Here is a 16978-nt window from a genome sequence, read left to right as displayed (position 1 = left end):
AGAACCCAATAGGTGGTCAATACATAGGAGCTGTTTCTAATGAACCTGGGGTTGATTAATAAGCTGTTTCCGCAGAGGCTGCGTCTTCTACTTCTTCGTTGTCTTCCTTCTCTTCCAACTTGATAACTCATATTAAATATATCATCAACTGCAGCGATATTTCCACCAGCTGCTCTGGAGCTGAGCCTTTCAAATCATGGTCTTAAAATAACATCAGTATGTGTCTCTGTTTTTTTTTTTTTTTTCCTTCTGTGCCTCCTAGGTTCCACTTTAACTCCATCATGTCCTTCGGCAGAGATATGGAGCTGGAGCACTTTGACGAGCGGGACAAGGCGCAGAGATACAGCAGAGGGTCGCGGGTGAATGGGCTGCCGAGCCCAACGCACAGCGCCCACTGCAGCTTCTACCGAACCCGCACGCTGCAGACCCTCAGCTCTGAGAAGAAGGCCAAGAAAGTTCGTTTCTATCGAAACGGAGATCGATACTTCAAAGGGATAGTGTATGCCATCTCTCCAGACCGCTTCCGATCCTTTGAGGCCCTGCTGGCTGACTTGACCCGAACTCTGTCGGATAACGTGAATTTGCCCCAGGGAGTGAGAACGATCTACACCATTGATGGGCTCAAGAAGATTTCCAGCCTGGACCAACTGGTGGAAGGTGAGCGCGAACTCCCAAGGGACCCTAGAGGATGCTTTCTCGGGTTTCCGCATTGTTCTAGGCACCTGCACTTGATCGCTAAGACACATCAGCCTCATTCAGCTCTGACCCTTATGGTTCACAGATCTGGGAGTTCACTTTGCTGTACTGTAGTGGAAAAAGGAAGAAAAAAAAACCCCGCTAATGTTATTAGGTCAGGCTCCTTATAACGATGGACTGAGGGAAAAGGTGTCTTAATTCTCCTGCATTCTGTTTTTTTTCTCATACCCATGCTACATTAATTTTAAAAGCCTGTTTTTATATCTTTAATCCCATCGTTCGTATTCATTTCTAGATGCAAATGAACTTTTGCTGTCTGAAATTACTTGAACTGAAAATACCTAATGGATCGTGAAAGTTTTGAGTAGAAGGGAACCTTATGTAGGTAGCAAGCCCATTAATTCTGTCACTGGAGACTGAGGCCTAGAAAATTCGAGTGACATGTCTATGGTCACATGGTAAGGTAGTGTTGATACTGGACGAAAAATTACGTTTTCTGGCATCTCTTTCTCATATGGTGCTTCCTTTTGAGTTTAAAGGATTCTCGTCTTTCTGGGGTACCTGAGAATATAAAGGAATGAATCTGTTCAGTTTATTGTTTCTTAAAGTTGAATTTAGGCTAACAGTAATTATCTGTTTTAGACATTTCATGTGGAAATGAGACTGTCTTAGTCCCTGGATGAGGTGTGGTGTGTTGTGCAAGCAGAATGGGTACACTCGCTTCAGTCCCAACGCCACGGGAGCGGCACAGAAAGCCTATAGTCACCTTAGAAATCACAAGCAAAGAAGCCCCTGGGTGGTTCAGTTGGTTAAGCTTCCGGCTTTGGCTCAGGTCACGATCTCCCCATTTGTGAGTTCAAGCGCTGTGTCGGGCTCTGTGCTGACGGCTCAGAGCCTGGAGCCTGCTTTGGATCCTGTGTCTCCCTCTCTTTCTGCTCCTTTTCCGCTCATGCTCTGTCTGTCTCTCTCTCTCTCTCAAAAATAAATAAACACTAAAAAAAAAAAAAAAGAAATCACAAACCAAGTAAAATGACTTGGAGAGAAATAACGGGTTACATTCATGCTAAGGTGTAAACGAGGCTGGGCTGATCTCTGGAGAGTGGGAATTCCTAAGTCTGAGTTGTCAGGGTCGTGATGAAGTAGCCCTCAGCACAGAGGAAGACGGGAAAGGAAATTTAGAGGTTTGGAAGTGCTTGACTTCACCCTGAGCTCATCTCTACTCCAGATATGTCTGCCCGGGCCCGCTGTCTTACTGGATCCTGGAGGAATGCCATGCACATAATACCCTCCCTCTCTTGTGCAGGTAGCTGGGGGTTTGGGGCCCCTGTCCTCTTAATGGCACACAGGCGCGCCCTCTTGCCCTCCTCTGGAACCAGAGTTTGTATGTGTTTTAAGGCTGAGGGCGTCTTGTGTCTTCCTCCCGTTTTCCTTCCCTTGATCTGCTGGCAGGGGTGCCAGTCCAGTCGCAGTATGACTGGACTTGAGAGGGTGTGGAGAGCCTGGGTTTGGTGTGTTTATTATGTGGGAATTCACATCTCTTTTCAGTGACTCGTCACCCTGCCAAGATGCCTGTAGACTTGGCCTTCTTCCTTCTATTCAGAAGCTGGCACTTTCAGTAAATTAAAGGGGAAGAATGAACATGAAATCTTTCTGCATCAGCTTTGATTTTTGTGCCCTGTCCTTTTCCTGACCTTGGAAAATACGGGGTTAAATAAAACATTTGGTGGACTATTCTGAAGGATCTGGATAAAGGTGAAATGCAAAGTCAGGTGCATGATCAGTCATCAAACCACCCCTTTGAGGACCGATGGTAATACAGAGAAAATATGCCAACATCTCGAAACACATTTTAAGACAGCCGGGCTTGGCTCCTCACTGGGTCTAGAGTCCCTTGTGCAGCAGCTGTGGGGTGGGGGAGGTGTATTTCAGTCAGTTTCCCACCCAGAATTGATCTTTACTGAGAAGTGGCCACAGATATTCCCGTGATTCCCATCCACCGAGGAGAAGGTGTGAGAGATGGGAACCAACAGTTCTTTACGTACAAGGACCAGGAAGATCATGGAATGCGCATCACCATCTTCTTTGTCAGTTTTTTTTTAACACAAGAATGCCCTCTCTAAGAGACTGCTATCCTGAGAGTAATGACCGCTCACAGTTCTGCAGCGTCTGTCTTGCATATATGAATACATTTAATTTTCACAGTGATCCCAGGAGCTAGGCACTGTTACCATCCTTCTACTAAGATGAGGGAAGTGAGGCACGGTGTGGTTAAGTGAGCTGCTCAAGGTCACACAGCAAGAAATGGTAGAGTTAGGATTTGAACCCGGGATAGCTGGTGCCCGAGCTTGAGCTCATAACTGCCACAAATGAGATACCAAGTGGGGTATTCTTAGTGGCTTTCAAATGAAATTTTATAGTATTAGATTTTTCTTGAAAACAAATGTTTTTAACCTTGACTTAATTCCAGGAATGACAGATACAGCTCCCAGCAACACTTTAGTATTTTCACTTACCTCCAAATACTCTTCTCTTCAATCGATATAAAGCAACTGCAGATTGACTATTCTGATGTTAAAAATTTACTTGTTGGGAAAAAATTCCTTTTTCTGATTGAATGAATGATAACTTCGGTACAGTGTGTAAGTTCACATATTGGCTGCATTTTTTAAAAATCCAGTTTAAACAGACTTTTTTTTTTTCTCATTTATAATACTGCTGCCAGCATGCAGCTGCACTCAGTGTTGAAGTAGCTGGAAATTCATTTAGATTGGCCTCTTTGTCAATTACATTTTTGCTTAGTCTGTTAAAATGCAAACCCTTACTTCATATTCATCATTAGGTTCATATCTCTCACTTTACATACTAATTTTATGTAAACGTCAATGCATGTTATTAGCTTCTCATTTCCCCTTCCAATATGCTGATGTTTGAGTTTTAAATTAAATCCTTTTAGTGGATGCAGTGACAAGTGTATTTGACTTCTAATTGTTTTTTTTTTTTAAGTCTGTTCTTTCTCGTCTCATACTAAAAATTCTGAATTACAATGACATATGTGAGTTTCTTTATTTCTAACAGTCTCAGGGTCACTTGCACTGTTTTTTTATTTTTTAAGTTTATTTATTTATTTTGAGAGACAGAGGACAGGCGGGGGAGGGGCAGTGTGAGAGGTGGACAGAGGTTCTGAAATGGGCTCTGTGCTGACAGAGAGAGAGAGCCTGATCCAGGGCTCAAACTCAAGAACTGTGAGATCATGACCTGAGCCAAAGATGCTTAATTGACTGAGCCACCCAGGCGCCCCTGCACTGTTTTTAAATTATTATTATACACAGATGATTATGCCTAAATTTGTTCTAAGAGCATCAACAGAGCTGATTCTTTGCCTGAAGTATAAATATGTATGAGTGTGTATGTGTGTTTATGTATGATTATAGGTGTGTCTGTCTATGCATGGATGAATACACACACACACACACACATGCACACACATATATAAGAGCAGACAATGGATGGCAATTTTAGTTGTTTGCCTTCAAAATGGCCTTAATACATTGAAGAAGTCAGGATAATTAATAAGGAAAATTGAATTGCAGACCTATTTCTGCAAGTGGTTTACCTTGAAACTTGGCCTCATATTCCCAATATTGCCTCTTTCCCCCAAATTTTACACTATTTATGTTCCACTATAGGTGTGTAGATGTTGTGAAGATAAATGAAGGAATGACATTTAAAACCTTTAAATTATTAGAAGAAAGATGTAATATAGATCCCAAGAATTAACTGATTGATTTTTTTCTTTATGAGACCCTCAAGCATCAGTAATGTATGTGTTGAGGGATAGCCATCCACTCCACTTAAAAAAAATTTTTTAATGTTTGCTTATTTTTTTTTGAGATAGAGACAGAGTGCGAGTGGAGGAGAGGCAAAAAGAGAGAGGGGGACACAGAATCTGAAGCAGGCTCTAGGCTCCAAGCTGTCAGCACAGAACCCAATGGGGGTCTTGAATCCACAAACCGCAAGATCATGACCTGAGCCGAAGTCAGACACTTAACCGACTGAGCCACCCAAGTGCCTCATCCCACTACTTTATTTTTTTAAGTTTGTTTATTTATTTTGAGAGAGAGAGAGCATGCGATCTTGTGTGGGGGAGGGTTAGAGAGAGGAGGAGAGAGAGAAGTCCTAGCAGGCTCTGCATTGTTAGTACAGTGCCCGAGGTGGGGCTCGAGCTTAGGAACCCTGAGATCATGACCGGAGCCAAAATCAAGACTCAGACGCTCAGCGGACTGAGCCACCCCACCTACTTTTAAATAGGCTTTACTTTCAGTGCAGTTTTAGGTTCTTAGCAAAATTGAGCAGAAGGTACAAATATTTCTCATAGACCCCTCCCTCATGACACATGAACAGTGTCCCCTGTCGTCATCGGAGTGGCGCACTTGTTATAATTGATGAATCTACACAGACACATCATTATCATCAAAAGTCCATAGTTTACATTGGAGTTCAGTCTTGGCATTGTGTGTGTTCCGTGAATTTTGCCGAAGGGGTAATGGCACGTATGAAGCATCGTAGTATCACGCAGAATAGTTGTACTGCCCTACAAATCCTCTGTGCTCTATCTTTTCAACCCTCCCTAACCCCTGGCAACCATGAATCTTTCTGCTGTCTTAAATAAGCATTCTTTTAACATCTTGTGTCCATGTTGGTAAAAGAAGGCCAAGATGTTTCCTTTAAGCATTAACATAAATACTATTCAGGTATGTTGTCCTTTGGATAGAAGTAAGTTAATCTGTACAGCAGATATGTATGTATAAGAAATGAGTGCCCTTCTTTCTCAGCTGTCACACACCTTGACCCCCATACTTCACCCTAGATACTGTCTGACTCTGGAGCTGCTGTGTAAGAGATGTTCCCAAGTCTCCATCAGAATGGACCTTTCAGAAATAAATCCACACTTCACCCCACAGTTAGGGAATCTCTAACCACGATTTCCGGTCACCCAGCTCTCCTGGCGATTTTTATTTCCCTTGATGTGGTGTTATTGATTTCTTTGTTTCTCTAATTCACTGGCTTCTTATATCTGCGCCTCTCCCTGCTATATTAAAACTTTTGAAATTCATTCTTAAAGAGCTAGAAAACGTACTCTCTCTCAAATTCCCCCACAGCAAACCGTTTACTAGTTTTTGTTACTGTTAATTGTTTAAAAGTTTTTTTTTAATGTTTATTTATTTTTGAGAGAGAGAGACGTGCACACAGCACAAGCAGGGGAGGGGCAAAGAGAGAGGGAGAGACAGAATCCGAAGCAGGCTCCAGGCTCTGAGCTGTCGGCACAGAGCTCGACGTGGAGCTCAAATCCATGAACCATGAGATCGTGACTTGAGCCGAAGTTGGACGCTTAACCGCCCGAGTCACCCAGGCACCCCTTGCTTTTAGTTTTGAGTATCATCTCAGATATCGGTGCATGTTAGGATATACATTATCATTCGTCCAGAAGGTAACTTACTGTGCTTCCAGTTCTGTTCCTTGCTCAGTGCACTTAATAATAGTTCATATCATACATCTAGAACTACTTTTTACTGACTTCATAGTATTCCTTTATACAACCGTGCCCTAATTTATTTAGCCAGTCTTTTATTGATGGGCATTTAGGTTGTGACCAATCCTTTGTTTTGCAGTGAATATCCTTAGGTATAAGTTTTCTATCCATGTCGGAGAATCTTTGTGGGACAAATTCCCAGAAGTAGTAGAAAGGTACAAGCTGGATAGAGAGGTACAAGTATTAAAGTCTAAAGAGCTGTTGCAAAATTCCTCTTCATAGATGTGGTACCAGGTTACACACTTACCAGTAATATATGAGAGTGGCTGTCTTCCTATACCCTCAACAAGACAATGTTTCACATAACGTTTTGCTATTTGCCAACTCTTATGAAGATGAAAGCATGTATCTATTGTTTTAATTTTCTTCTTTTCATATAATTAGAATGCATTTGTTTCTTTTATTCATAGCTTTTGACCATTTTCCTACCAGATCGGGGTCTTTTTTTACTGACTTGTAGGACTTTTTCCTTTTATTTTTTTATTTTTTTATTTTTTTGGACTTTTTCCTTTTAGAGATACTAGCTCTTCGCGATATTTATTGAGAGTATTTTTCCCAGATTGTCCTTTATCTAGTGACATTGTTTACTGTGTTTTTTTGCCATGCAGATTGAAAAAAAAAACCCGAAATGATCAAATGTATCAGGCTTTTCATTCATGGCTTGATTTTCATGCCTCTTGGGTTCTCTGTACTCTGTAATTATAAAGCCAGTTTCCTCATTTTCTTCTAGTATTTTTATGTTTTCATTTTATTAAAAAAAATTTTTACATTTATTTATTTATTTTGAGAGAGAGAGAAAGAACACATGCAAGCAGGGGAGGGGCAGAGAGAGAGAAGGAGAGAGAGAGTCCCAAGCAGGCTCCGTGCTGTCAGTGCAGAGCCCGACGCAGGGCTCAGACTCACAAACTGTGAGATCATGACCTGAGCCAATATCAAGAGTTGGACGCTTAACCCAGTGAGCTACCCAGGTGCCCTGCGTTTTCATTTTAAAAAGTATTCTAATGGATGTCATATTAGTAAATGTTAGTGTGAGATAGAGGTTCAATTTAACCTTGTTCTAGGCTACCGTACTCATGTTTAAAAGTTTTTATTTTGAAATTAATGTGGACTTAATACAATTGTCGTAAAGGTAGGGAGTTCCCAGATGCCCTTCCCATAATGGAACATCTTACACAACCATGGTACCATTACCTTTGGAACAATGCTAGTAGCTAAACTACAGGCTTTTTTCAGCTTTCATCAAATTTTCCACTAGTGGCCTTTTATTTTTGGTTCCAGAATCACACATTGCATTTAAATTTTTTTTTTTTTTAAGTTTATTTATTTTTGAGACAGAGAGAGACAGAGCATGAACGGGGGAGGGTCAGAGAGAGAGGGAGACACAGAATCGGAAGCAGGCTCCAGGCTCTGAGCCATCAGCCCAGAGCCTGATGCGGGGCTCGAACTCACGGACCGCAAGATCGTGACCCGAGCCGAAGTCGGACTCTTAACCGACTGAGCCACCCAGGCGCCCCACACATTGCATTTAGTTGTCACCTCTCCTTCATCTCTGCCACGCTGTGACAGTTCTTCAGTCTTTCCTGGTCTCTAATGACTTGGCCATTTTGGTCAGTTATTTCGTAGAACATCCTTCAGTTTGGGTTTAGCTGATGATTAGATTCAAGTTATCTCTTTGTGGCAAGAATTCCACAGAAATGATGCTGTGTTCCTTTCAGTGCATCATTTCAGGGTACAAGATGTTGCTGTGTCTTATTACTGGTGAGATTAACCATAAGTTGGTTAAGGTGGTATTTGCCAGTGTCCTTCACTCTAAAGTTACTATTTTTCCCTTTGTAGCTAATAAATATTTGGGGGAGAAAGTTTGAGGCTCCGTGAATGTCTTGCTTCTCCTTAAGCTTTTGCTCATGAATTTTGGCATTTACTCGTGGATTTGTCTACAGTAATTGTTGTGGTGATGTTCTAATGGTGATTTGCGATTTCCTTCTTTACTTTTCTCACCCTTAGATGACCAACACTTACTTGTCTTTAGATCTACTATGATATCATCAAGTCTGATTATGTTAACCACTCTTAAGGCCCATTTCTCCCAAATAATAATAAGACCTTTCTTCTGCACTCCCAGCACCTGGATATATTTAACTGATACTCTTGTCCTTAGTCCTTTCAAACTTAACATGCATAAATGTGACCTCATTCTTTTCCATTACCCAGAGTTTATTCCTCTTCTCATATTCTGGATCTTGTGAAATCGTATTGCCGTATAACTTAACATCCCCCTTGACTTCTCTTCTTCACCCTCAGATACAAGCTGTTACTAAATTCTGTTGATCTTGCTTAAGATGTTTCTTCAGTTTGTCCTTTCCACCATCATTATTATAGTTTTCAAGTCCTCATCACAATATTACTATTTTTTTTACTGGCAGAGTGATACATTTTTACACAGTGAGCATTGTAGAAAATCTGAAAGATGTAAAAACATTTAAAAAATTAAATAATAACTCCTCATATTCCTACCACTTGAAACTTGTCATCTCTTTCCTGTACTATTACAATAGGCTTCTGAGCTAGAAATACATGTCTTAGTTTTTCTTTTTCAATGTTTTTGTCTTCTTTTTTTTTTTTTTTTTTATTTTTTTTTATTTTTTTTTATTTTTGGGACAGAGAGAGACAGAGCATGAACGGGGGAGGGGCAGAGAGAGAGGGAGACACAGAATCGGAAACAGGCTCCAGGCTCCGAGCCATCAGCCCAGAGCCTGACGCGGGGCTCGAACTCACGGACCGCGAGATCGTGACCTGGCTGAAGTCGGACGCTTAACCGACTGCGCCACCCAGGCGCCCCAATGTTTTTGTCTTCTTTATGGAATCTGTATTTGTCCCTGCTTTTCTATTCCTTTTTTTAAATGTTTATTTATTTTTGAGAGAGAGAGAGAGAGAGAGAGAGAGAGAGAGACAGCATGAGCAGAGGAGGGGCAGAGAGAGAGAGGGAGAGAGAGAGAGAGGGAGACAAAGAATCCGAAGCAGGCTTGTGCTGTCTGTGCAGAGCCTGATGCAGATCTCAAACTCACAAACCATCTGTGAGATCATGACCTGAGCTGAAGTCAGACACTTAACCAACTGAACTACTCAGGCACCTTCTTGCTTTTCCATTCTGTAGCCTCTCTTAGGTCAAATCCTTTAGGACACGCATATGTCCCATACAATAGTCTTTAAACTAGTTTTCCTGCCTATGTAAACCTGGCCACAGACAAACCACTTTGTGCCATACCTTTGCTTCACAATGGCTCTCCACTTACGTATGGAATACAGCCCACAATGTTGCATGTATTTCTCTCAGTGGCCCTTCTCCTGCCCTTCCTTCTCTTCTGGCCATATCTCCTATTACCCGTTGGTACACTCAGCAGTGAGCTTGGCTGCGCTCTTTGCTTGTGCCCTGCTGTCTCCCGGCTTCCCTTTTTCTCCTGCGAGGACTGTAAGATGGGTGCCCTCCTGAGGGTGCATAATGATGTCGTGGTTAAGTTATGGTTCTGGAGTCAGACCACCTGACTTGAACCCTGGCTCCACCTTTGCCAGCCATGTGACCTTGAGCCAGCTGCCTATCTCTCTGTGCCTCATTGTGCTCTCTGATAAGTGGTATGCTAATACTTCGTTCATAGGGTTGTGTTGAGGATTGCAGGTTAAATAGCATGGGTTAGCGCAGGATCTGCTACATGGCAGGCGTTCAAATAACCTGTTCTGCCGATAGTGTCTCCACCCTCATCCCTCAGCCGACAGATGCACAAATCTCCCACAATCGCAAACATTCTTGCCTTGGTCTTTCTGGCCTCTGAAACCCAGAGCTCTGTGCTAAGAAATATTAGTATATGCTATCTATACTTCCTCAACTTGCAATCATACTTCAGCTCCTTAATTAGCATCATGACACTGTAATATACTTGTTCATTTTATATCAAAGTCTCAAGAACTCAGGGAACCATTGGTGTCCTTACTGCCCAGCATGGTAGTTGTAAGTACTCAATATATTATGGGAAGAAAGACGAAAGAGAATGAATGGGTGGATAGATGGATGAATGGATGAATGAAAGTAGCCAGCATCACTACTGAACGAAAGTGGCCATTATAGGGCCACATGTGGCCTTTTAGTGGCCAGGCCAGTGATCTCTTAGGAATCCTTATCCTCAATGATGTCCCTGGAGCGTTGGATGCTGATGTCTGGTTCTTTTCCAGCCACACACTCACCAGCTTTCAGTTTCCATGGCTCCAGGCACCTGATTTGTCTTTGTTCCCTTCAGTGGCTCCTCCATTTCTGGGCACTCTTTGAAGACTGCTGTTGCCCTGGGTTTCTTCTTGTCCAGCTGGGCATGGTTTCCCGGAACGTTTTCTTCAGTTCCATCTCTGCAGCTGTCACATGCGTCTCCTTCCAAACTCCAGGCTTATATTTCTAATTGCTTGCTGGAAATCTTCAACTGGTTGGCTCCTAGGAACTCCAAATTTAGTATGTGCACAACCAAACGAATTTCTTTCCTTAGCATCGAGTCCAAACCTGGTTCCCTTCTTATTTTACCTATCGCGGTACTTGGGAAGTCAACCAAAATGGAAGTTTCAATGTTATCATTTCATTTTCATCATGTGACTCCGATTCCTTTGGGTCCCACATCCAGACAGTTGCCAGTCTCTGCTGTCTAGTCAGTCGAGTCTATCTGCTAAGTATTCCTCTTGCATCCGCTTCTCTCTGCCCCCAGTGCAGAGGTGTAAAGTCAATTCTCCATCTCCTCTCCTGGTCTGTTATAGTAGCTTTCTCGACTTCTCTCTCCCTGTGTCCTACCTCCAGCCCTTCCCTCACGCTGAAACCAATGGGAGCTTTCTGAAACCTGGGTCTTTTGAGAAAGACATATTAATATCTCACAGACTATCCCTTGGCTGTACTGTGTAGTAGAGCGTATTATTATTTTTATTTTATCTGAGATGCTGTCCTCTTTCTTTTCTCTATGAAAAATCTTACCCCCACTTCTGAGGTCACCATGAATTCCATTTCTTCTTTATTGGTCACTCAGTGGGAAGCGAGAAGTGATTTCTTTCTCTTCTGAGTTAGGGTTGCCTCGACCACGTATTTAGCAATTATCACTTAGTGCCTTGTGAAATCTTTTCATACACATCTTGCTTTCTTTTCATTTTTTAAGATTTTTTTAAGTTTATTTATTTATTTATTTTGAGAGAGATAGCAAGTCAGGGATGGGCAGAGAGAGAGACAGAGAGAGAGAGAGAGAGAGAGAGAGAGAGAGAGACAGAGGATCTGATGCGGGCTCTTTGCTGACAGCAGAGAACCCGGTGCAGGGCTTGAACTCATGAACCACATGATCATGACCTGAGCAGAAGTCGGACACTTAATTGAGCCACCCAAGTGCCCCTACACATCTTGTTTTCTTTTCTTCTTTTTAATGTTTTATTTATTCTTAGAGAGAGAGAGAGAGAGACAGACAGACAGACAGACAGACAGAATATGGGCAGGGGAGAGACAGAAAGAGAAGGGGACATAGAATCTGAAGCAGGCTCCAAGCTGAGCTGTCAGCTGAGCTGTCATGGGTTCGAACTCATGAACTGCGAGATCATGACCTGAGCCGAAATCAGACACTCAACTGCTCAACTGACTGAACCACCCAGGCACCCCACACATCTTGTTTTCTAAGCTCTTTTGAAAACAAGCTCACGACTTAGGATTGTTTTCACTCCCTAGAGTGGCAAATTCAGATTTTGTACTTATTATTAAAGACTTAGGGGTTTGTATTTAATTTTTAGTTTTTTTTTTATTTAAAAAAAATTTTTTTTTAACGTTTATTTATTTTTGAGACAGAGAGAGACAGAGCATGAACGGGGGAGGGGCAGAGAGAGGGAGACACAGAATCTGAAACAGGCTCCAGGCTCTGAGCCGTCAGCACAGAGCCCAACGCGGGGCTCGAACTCACGGACCACGAGATCATGACCCGAGCCGAAGTTGGCCGCTCAACCGACTGAGCCACCCAGGCGCCCCAATTTTTAGTTTTTATGGCAAGTGCTGTACGTATCTGTTGCAATTTTGTTATTTGTTACTCTGTGATGTGCTTAGGAGAAATTTTTAGCAACGAGAATATATATTTTTGGGGTTCCAAATACAGGTGGCCATGTTGCTTTCAAAAAGGGTTATCAATTTATAATGTCCCTAGTGGTGTTTTCTATTTCTATTTTATTTTGTTTTTATCCTTTGTCATATGTTTTAGTACCTTACATTTTTGTGAATTATAATAAGCTTTGCACATTATAGTAACCCGTTGTTCTGTGTAGATCCTTAGTCTGTTTTCTCTTTTTTATTTTAGTTTTTCCACTTTTCATTTATATCAGTTGTAAATGTAAAATTTTGGATCTCTCAATCTTTTTTCTTTATTTTTCTGTTGCTTTGAATTTAAGAACTTGACATTTCCCATAGGCCTGATGTACACATTCAAATTTTATTTTCTGTAAGCTTATTTTTATGTACTATTATATTATGAGTGACTTCCATGGAAGAATGACCCAAAGTACCTTTGGGGAATCTTTTCTCTTGCCTTTAATAGCGCTATCAAAATTGTCTACCTGAACCAGTGCCTTTTAGGAAGGTGATGAAATGTTGCTGTGTATATTTGAGATAGGCTCATAAAATACAATATCCAGAAGGCACTTTATATTTTATTATGTAAATAATAGCTTTCACGTAATTTTACTCAGTTTCTTTTCCGAGGTCTCAATATATATTTGAGTCTTCTGCAGTTTTTACTATAATTCACAAGAGAAATTTTAATTGCTAGAGTTTTTAATGAGAAACTTTATTTTCTGGAAAAATTAAATTTTTATAGGTATCTCTCACTTAAGATACTTTTAAATATACCACCTTTGGAACTTAAAGAAGTCCTAGAGGAGGTAGCAACCAGAGATTGGGCCATTTTCACACTGAGCTTAAGTGATGTCACATATGAAATTTACAAATCACAACTCTGAGCCAATGAAAAATCTCCAGCAGTAGGGGGAAATAGAGCAAACTTCTAGAATCTCCTAATATGGGATCTTGTGGAGGGACACCTTCCTAGCTCACTCATCACAGGCCTGGTCAACTAGGAATCTGGGTACCACATCACTGGCAGTTTTCAGTAGTGACTTAGTTTATTTCTTTTAAGTGGAAATCCTTTACTTTCATAATGGGAGCCAATGGCCAAGTAGAATTGACTTTGCAGATTTTTAAATAATAAACTTTGTTAGAGAACATTTATTTCCATACTTTGTATAATAGCGATATAATAAATTTACAAATGCATATGTGATTTTTTTTGAAAACCAAATAAAACATAGACCTTTTAGTATCTTGAAAATAATCTAAATTATTCCATTTCTCCAAGATCCCCCAAGTACCTAAATATTTCAGGGAAGAAATTACCATATTCTGATATTTCAGTAGGCATTGGTCAGTTCCAAAGATAATCACATGCTTTATTTCCTTACTTTTTCTTTTCTTCTTTATCTTTGCTGAAAAGCAAATATGTTTTGGCTTTTGTAAATGCCACAGCAATTCAGACAGATGCTGCTTCTGCAGCTCTAGCTGTCTGTTGGGGTGTGTTGGACATCCAGAACATTACATTTTAAGTTGAGAATCGGTCTTAACACAAAGATTTTTGGCTTGAATAAACTGGGACAAAACTAGCAGTATGATAACCACCCAGCAAATCATCATGTTCGGGAATCCCAGCTCTACCTCTAAATAGGGTGTTACACCATTTCCTTTAAACCGTGTGTGATCTTTGTCATCTTGCCATCCTTGTTAAGCTTCCCTATAGGTGATAATCCCAAACTGTCAAAGCAAATTTGGGGTTATAAAATTCTGGTCACGGATTCTGGTGTGTGTGTGTGTGTTTCCCCCAAACACCCAAGCAATTGTCTGTGACGGCAGCTGGATGTCCTACAATTCAACGCAATTCTGACACTATCTACCCAGAGATAGCATCAGATTCCAAGGTTAAGGGCTTAGTCCCAGGAGACTGTCTCTACCACCCCCCTCCCCTTTCAGCCACCAATCAAATCCAGGTTGTCACCTGTGCCTCTGATGGATTGGCTAACAGAGAAGAGGTTCCTAGGACCCCCGCTTTGATTCAATGAATTTGCTAGAGAGGCTCACAGACCTCAGGGGAACATTTTACTTACTGGATTACCAGTTTATTATAAAAGCTTATAATTTAGGAATAGCCAGATGGAAGAGATACATAGGGCAAGGATTAGGGAGAGAGCTTGGAGCTTAAATGCTGACTCTGAGATCACCACTCCTACTGAATGAATCTTCATGTGTTCACCAACTGGAAGGTCTCTGAACCTTGTCCTTTTGGGTTTTTATGGATGTTTCATTATATAGGCACAGTTGATTAAGTCCCTGGATTTAGGGTGCCCGGGTGGCTCAGTCGGTTAAGCGTTGGACTCTTGATTTTGGCTCAGGTCATGATATCACAGTTTGTGGGATCGAGCTCCATGTCTGGCTCTGCACTGGCAGCATGGGGCCTGCTTGAGATTCTCTCTCTCCCTCTTTCTCCCTCTCTGTCCACTCTGCCACTCTCCCCTACTCACGCTTTCTCTTTCAAAATAAATAAGTAAACTTTAAAAAAAATCAGTCAATCAATCAATCAATCAATCACTGGATTTAACTACTATCCCTCCTCCCCTCCCCAAGGTCAGGGAGGTGAGACTGAAAATTCCTACCCTCTAATCATACTGTTGGTTCCCCCGGCTTCAGTCACCCATCGTTAGTTGCTTTCCCAAAGTCTCCTCATTAACCTAAATTCAGGTGTGGTAGAAAGGGGCTCCTTATGCATATCAAGATGCCTTTATTTCTCTAATCACTTAGGAAATTCCAAGGGTTTTAGGAGCTCTGTGCCAGAAATGGTTTGAAGACCAAGTATATATTTTTTATTATAAATCACAATAGTAGGCCATTTTGCTCAAATATACTTTGGTTTTGCTAAATTAACTTTTATTTTATTTTTGCAGTATAAATTACACCATAAAACTTTGAGATGGCTTTGTGTGTATAGGAAGTTTATTATAGTAATTATGAGGTTTACTGTATGTTTTTATTTTTTAATGGCCTTTGCCACTCATACCTCTGTTAGGACTTGAATGAAACCTATTGATGATTCTCTAATCAAGAATAATACATATCTCTTCAGTCTTGGCCCCATTTAGGGAGAGATTAAACACTGGATACCCAGAGCTATTTAACCAAATTAAGACCATGTATTCTTTCCACTCAGAATAATTACACTTGCTGCTTTATGGTTGTCAATGATACTAGCACATTAACTGAAAAGTTATTTTCTAACAAAATCAGAAAATAAATCAACTTTAAATTAAGACAGAGGCAGTATCTCTCGTGGTGGGAAGAAATTCAGAATTATGATTAAAAGAAACGTAGTCAAAATGTGGGGTCAAAATGTGGGGTCAAATCGAGGCATCTGGACTTCTCAGTCGGTTAAGCATTCGACGTCTGCTCAGGTCACAGTCTTAGCATTTGTGAGTCTCAGCCCCACATCGGGCTCTCTGCCATCAGCACAGAGTCTATTTCTGTTTCTCTGTCTGCCCCTCCCCTGTGCTCTCTCTCTCTCTCTCTCTGTCAAAAATAAAACGTTAAAAAAATTTTTTTTAATGAGGGGTCGAATAGTATATTTGCACAATTTTATAGAAGCGTTTTAGCATAAGGAAACCTCGTCTTGTCTTACTGAATTCCTGAATAGGGTAGTAGATTCTTTCTTTTTTTATTTTTTTTTAATTTAAGAACGAGAGCATGAGTGGGGGAGAGGGGCAGAGGGAGAGAGAGAATCTCAAGCCAGGCTCGACACTCAATGTGGAGCCCAGTGTGGGGCATGATCCCGTGACCCTCAGATCATGACCTGAGCTGAAACCAAGAGTTGGACACTCAACCAACTCAGCCACCCAGGCGCCCTCTGGATAGCGTAGTGGATTCTAAATGACAGTTTGAGTATCGTGTGATCTTGGGTTTGGTGGCCAGCTCTGTCTCTCCTTTCAGCAGTTACTTTCCTTGTAGCACAAGATTGTTCTTTGTTGGAGTCTCACACCCTTCCCCAAGATTGTTTTGCCGTCTTTGAATGTGGTAAACCAGACAGAGGAGCCACCAAGTGACGGCACAGATTTAACACAAGTTTCTTCCCATCATTGTTACTTGAACCAAATCAGCATTACCTTCTCAAAGTTGTCACGCTTTAAAATTTCTTCAATGTTCTTTAAGGAGATGTAAAAAAAAAAAAAGTGTTTATTTTCTTTTTCAACAAACCCACTCCACATTGTTAATGTGAATACTTTAAAATTCCTCCCTATTCTTATTTATATTTTTTAAGGTTAAAAAGTTTGTTGTTGTTGGAGTGTCAACTACTCATTTTGTTTTGATTTTAATTATTAGCTTAGTGTATAAACTTACACATGATCAGACAATTTCGTATCTCTGATTAGCACAGAATTCTGACAGACTGGTTTTGCCTGCTGTATTTTGGGCTGTGTGTGCCTTGTTGAGGAACATTTGGGGCATCGTCGCATTGAAATGGAGCCAAAGTGACGTCTCCTGGTAACTAGTTAGAAACAATTAGCACCTTACAAGACCCGCTCACTGATTTCTAATAATTTTGGTTTTTTAAT

General features: G+C 41.1%; 1 protein-coding gene across 3 annotated transcripts in view; it reads left to right on the top strand.

Annotated features, from left to right (window-relative positions):
* The first annotated feature begins 281 nt into the window (after positions 1 to 281).
* Positions 282 to 16978, top strand: part of DCLK1 (doublecortin like kinase 1) — a 336772-nt gene continuing 320075 nt past the window's right edge. For all 3 annotated transcript variants that reach the window (XM_042953181.1, XM_042953250.1, XM_042953117.1), the window contains exon 1: positions 282 to 657. In XM_042953181.1, coding sequence (XP_042809115.1) covers positions 282 to 657 — 376 coding nt within the window. The remainder of the gene's footprint in view (positions 658 to 16978) is intronic.

Source organism: Panthera leo, chromosome A1 (assembly GCF_018350215.1).
Source record: "Panthera leo isolate Ple1 chromosome A1, P.leo_Ple1_pat1.1, whole genome shotgun sequence".
In the NCBI taxonomy this organism is placed as follows: domain Eukaryota; kingdom Metazoa; phylum Chordata; class Mammalia; order Carnivora; family Felidae; genus Panthera; species Panthera leo.
The sequence above is the reverse complement of the archived record's forward strand: the minus strand, read 5'-3'. Positions and strand labels throughout refer to the sequence as shown.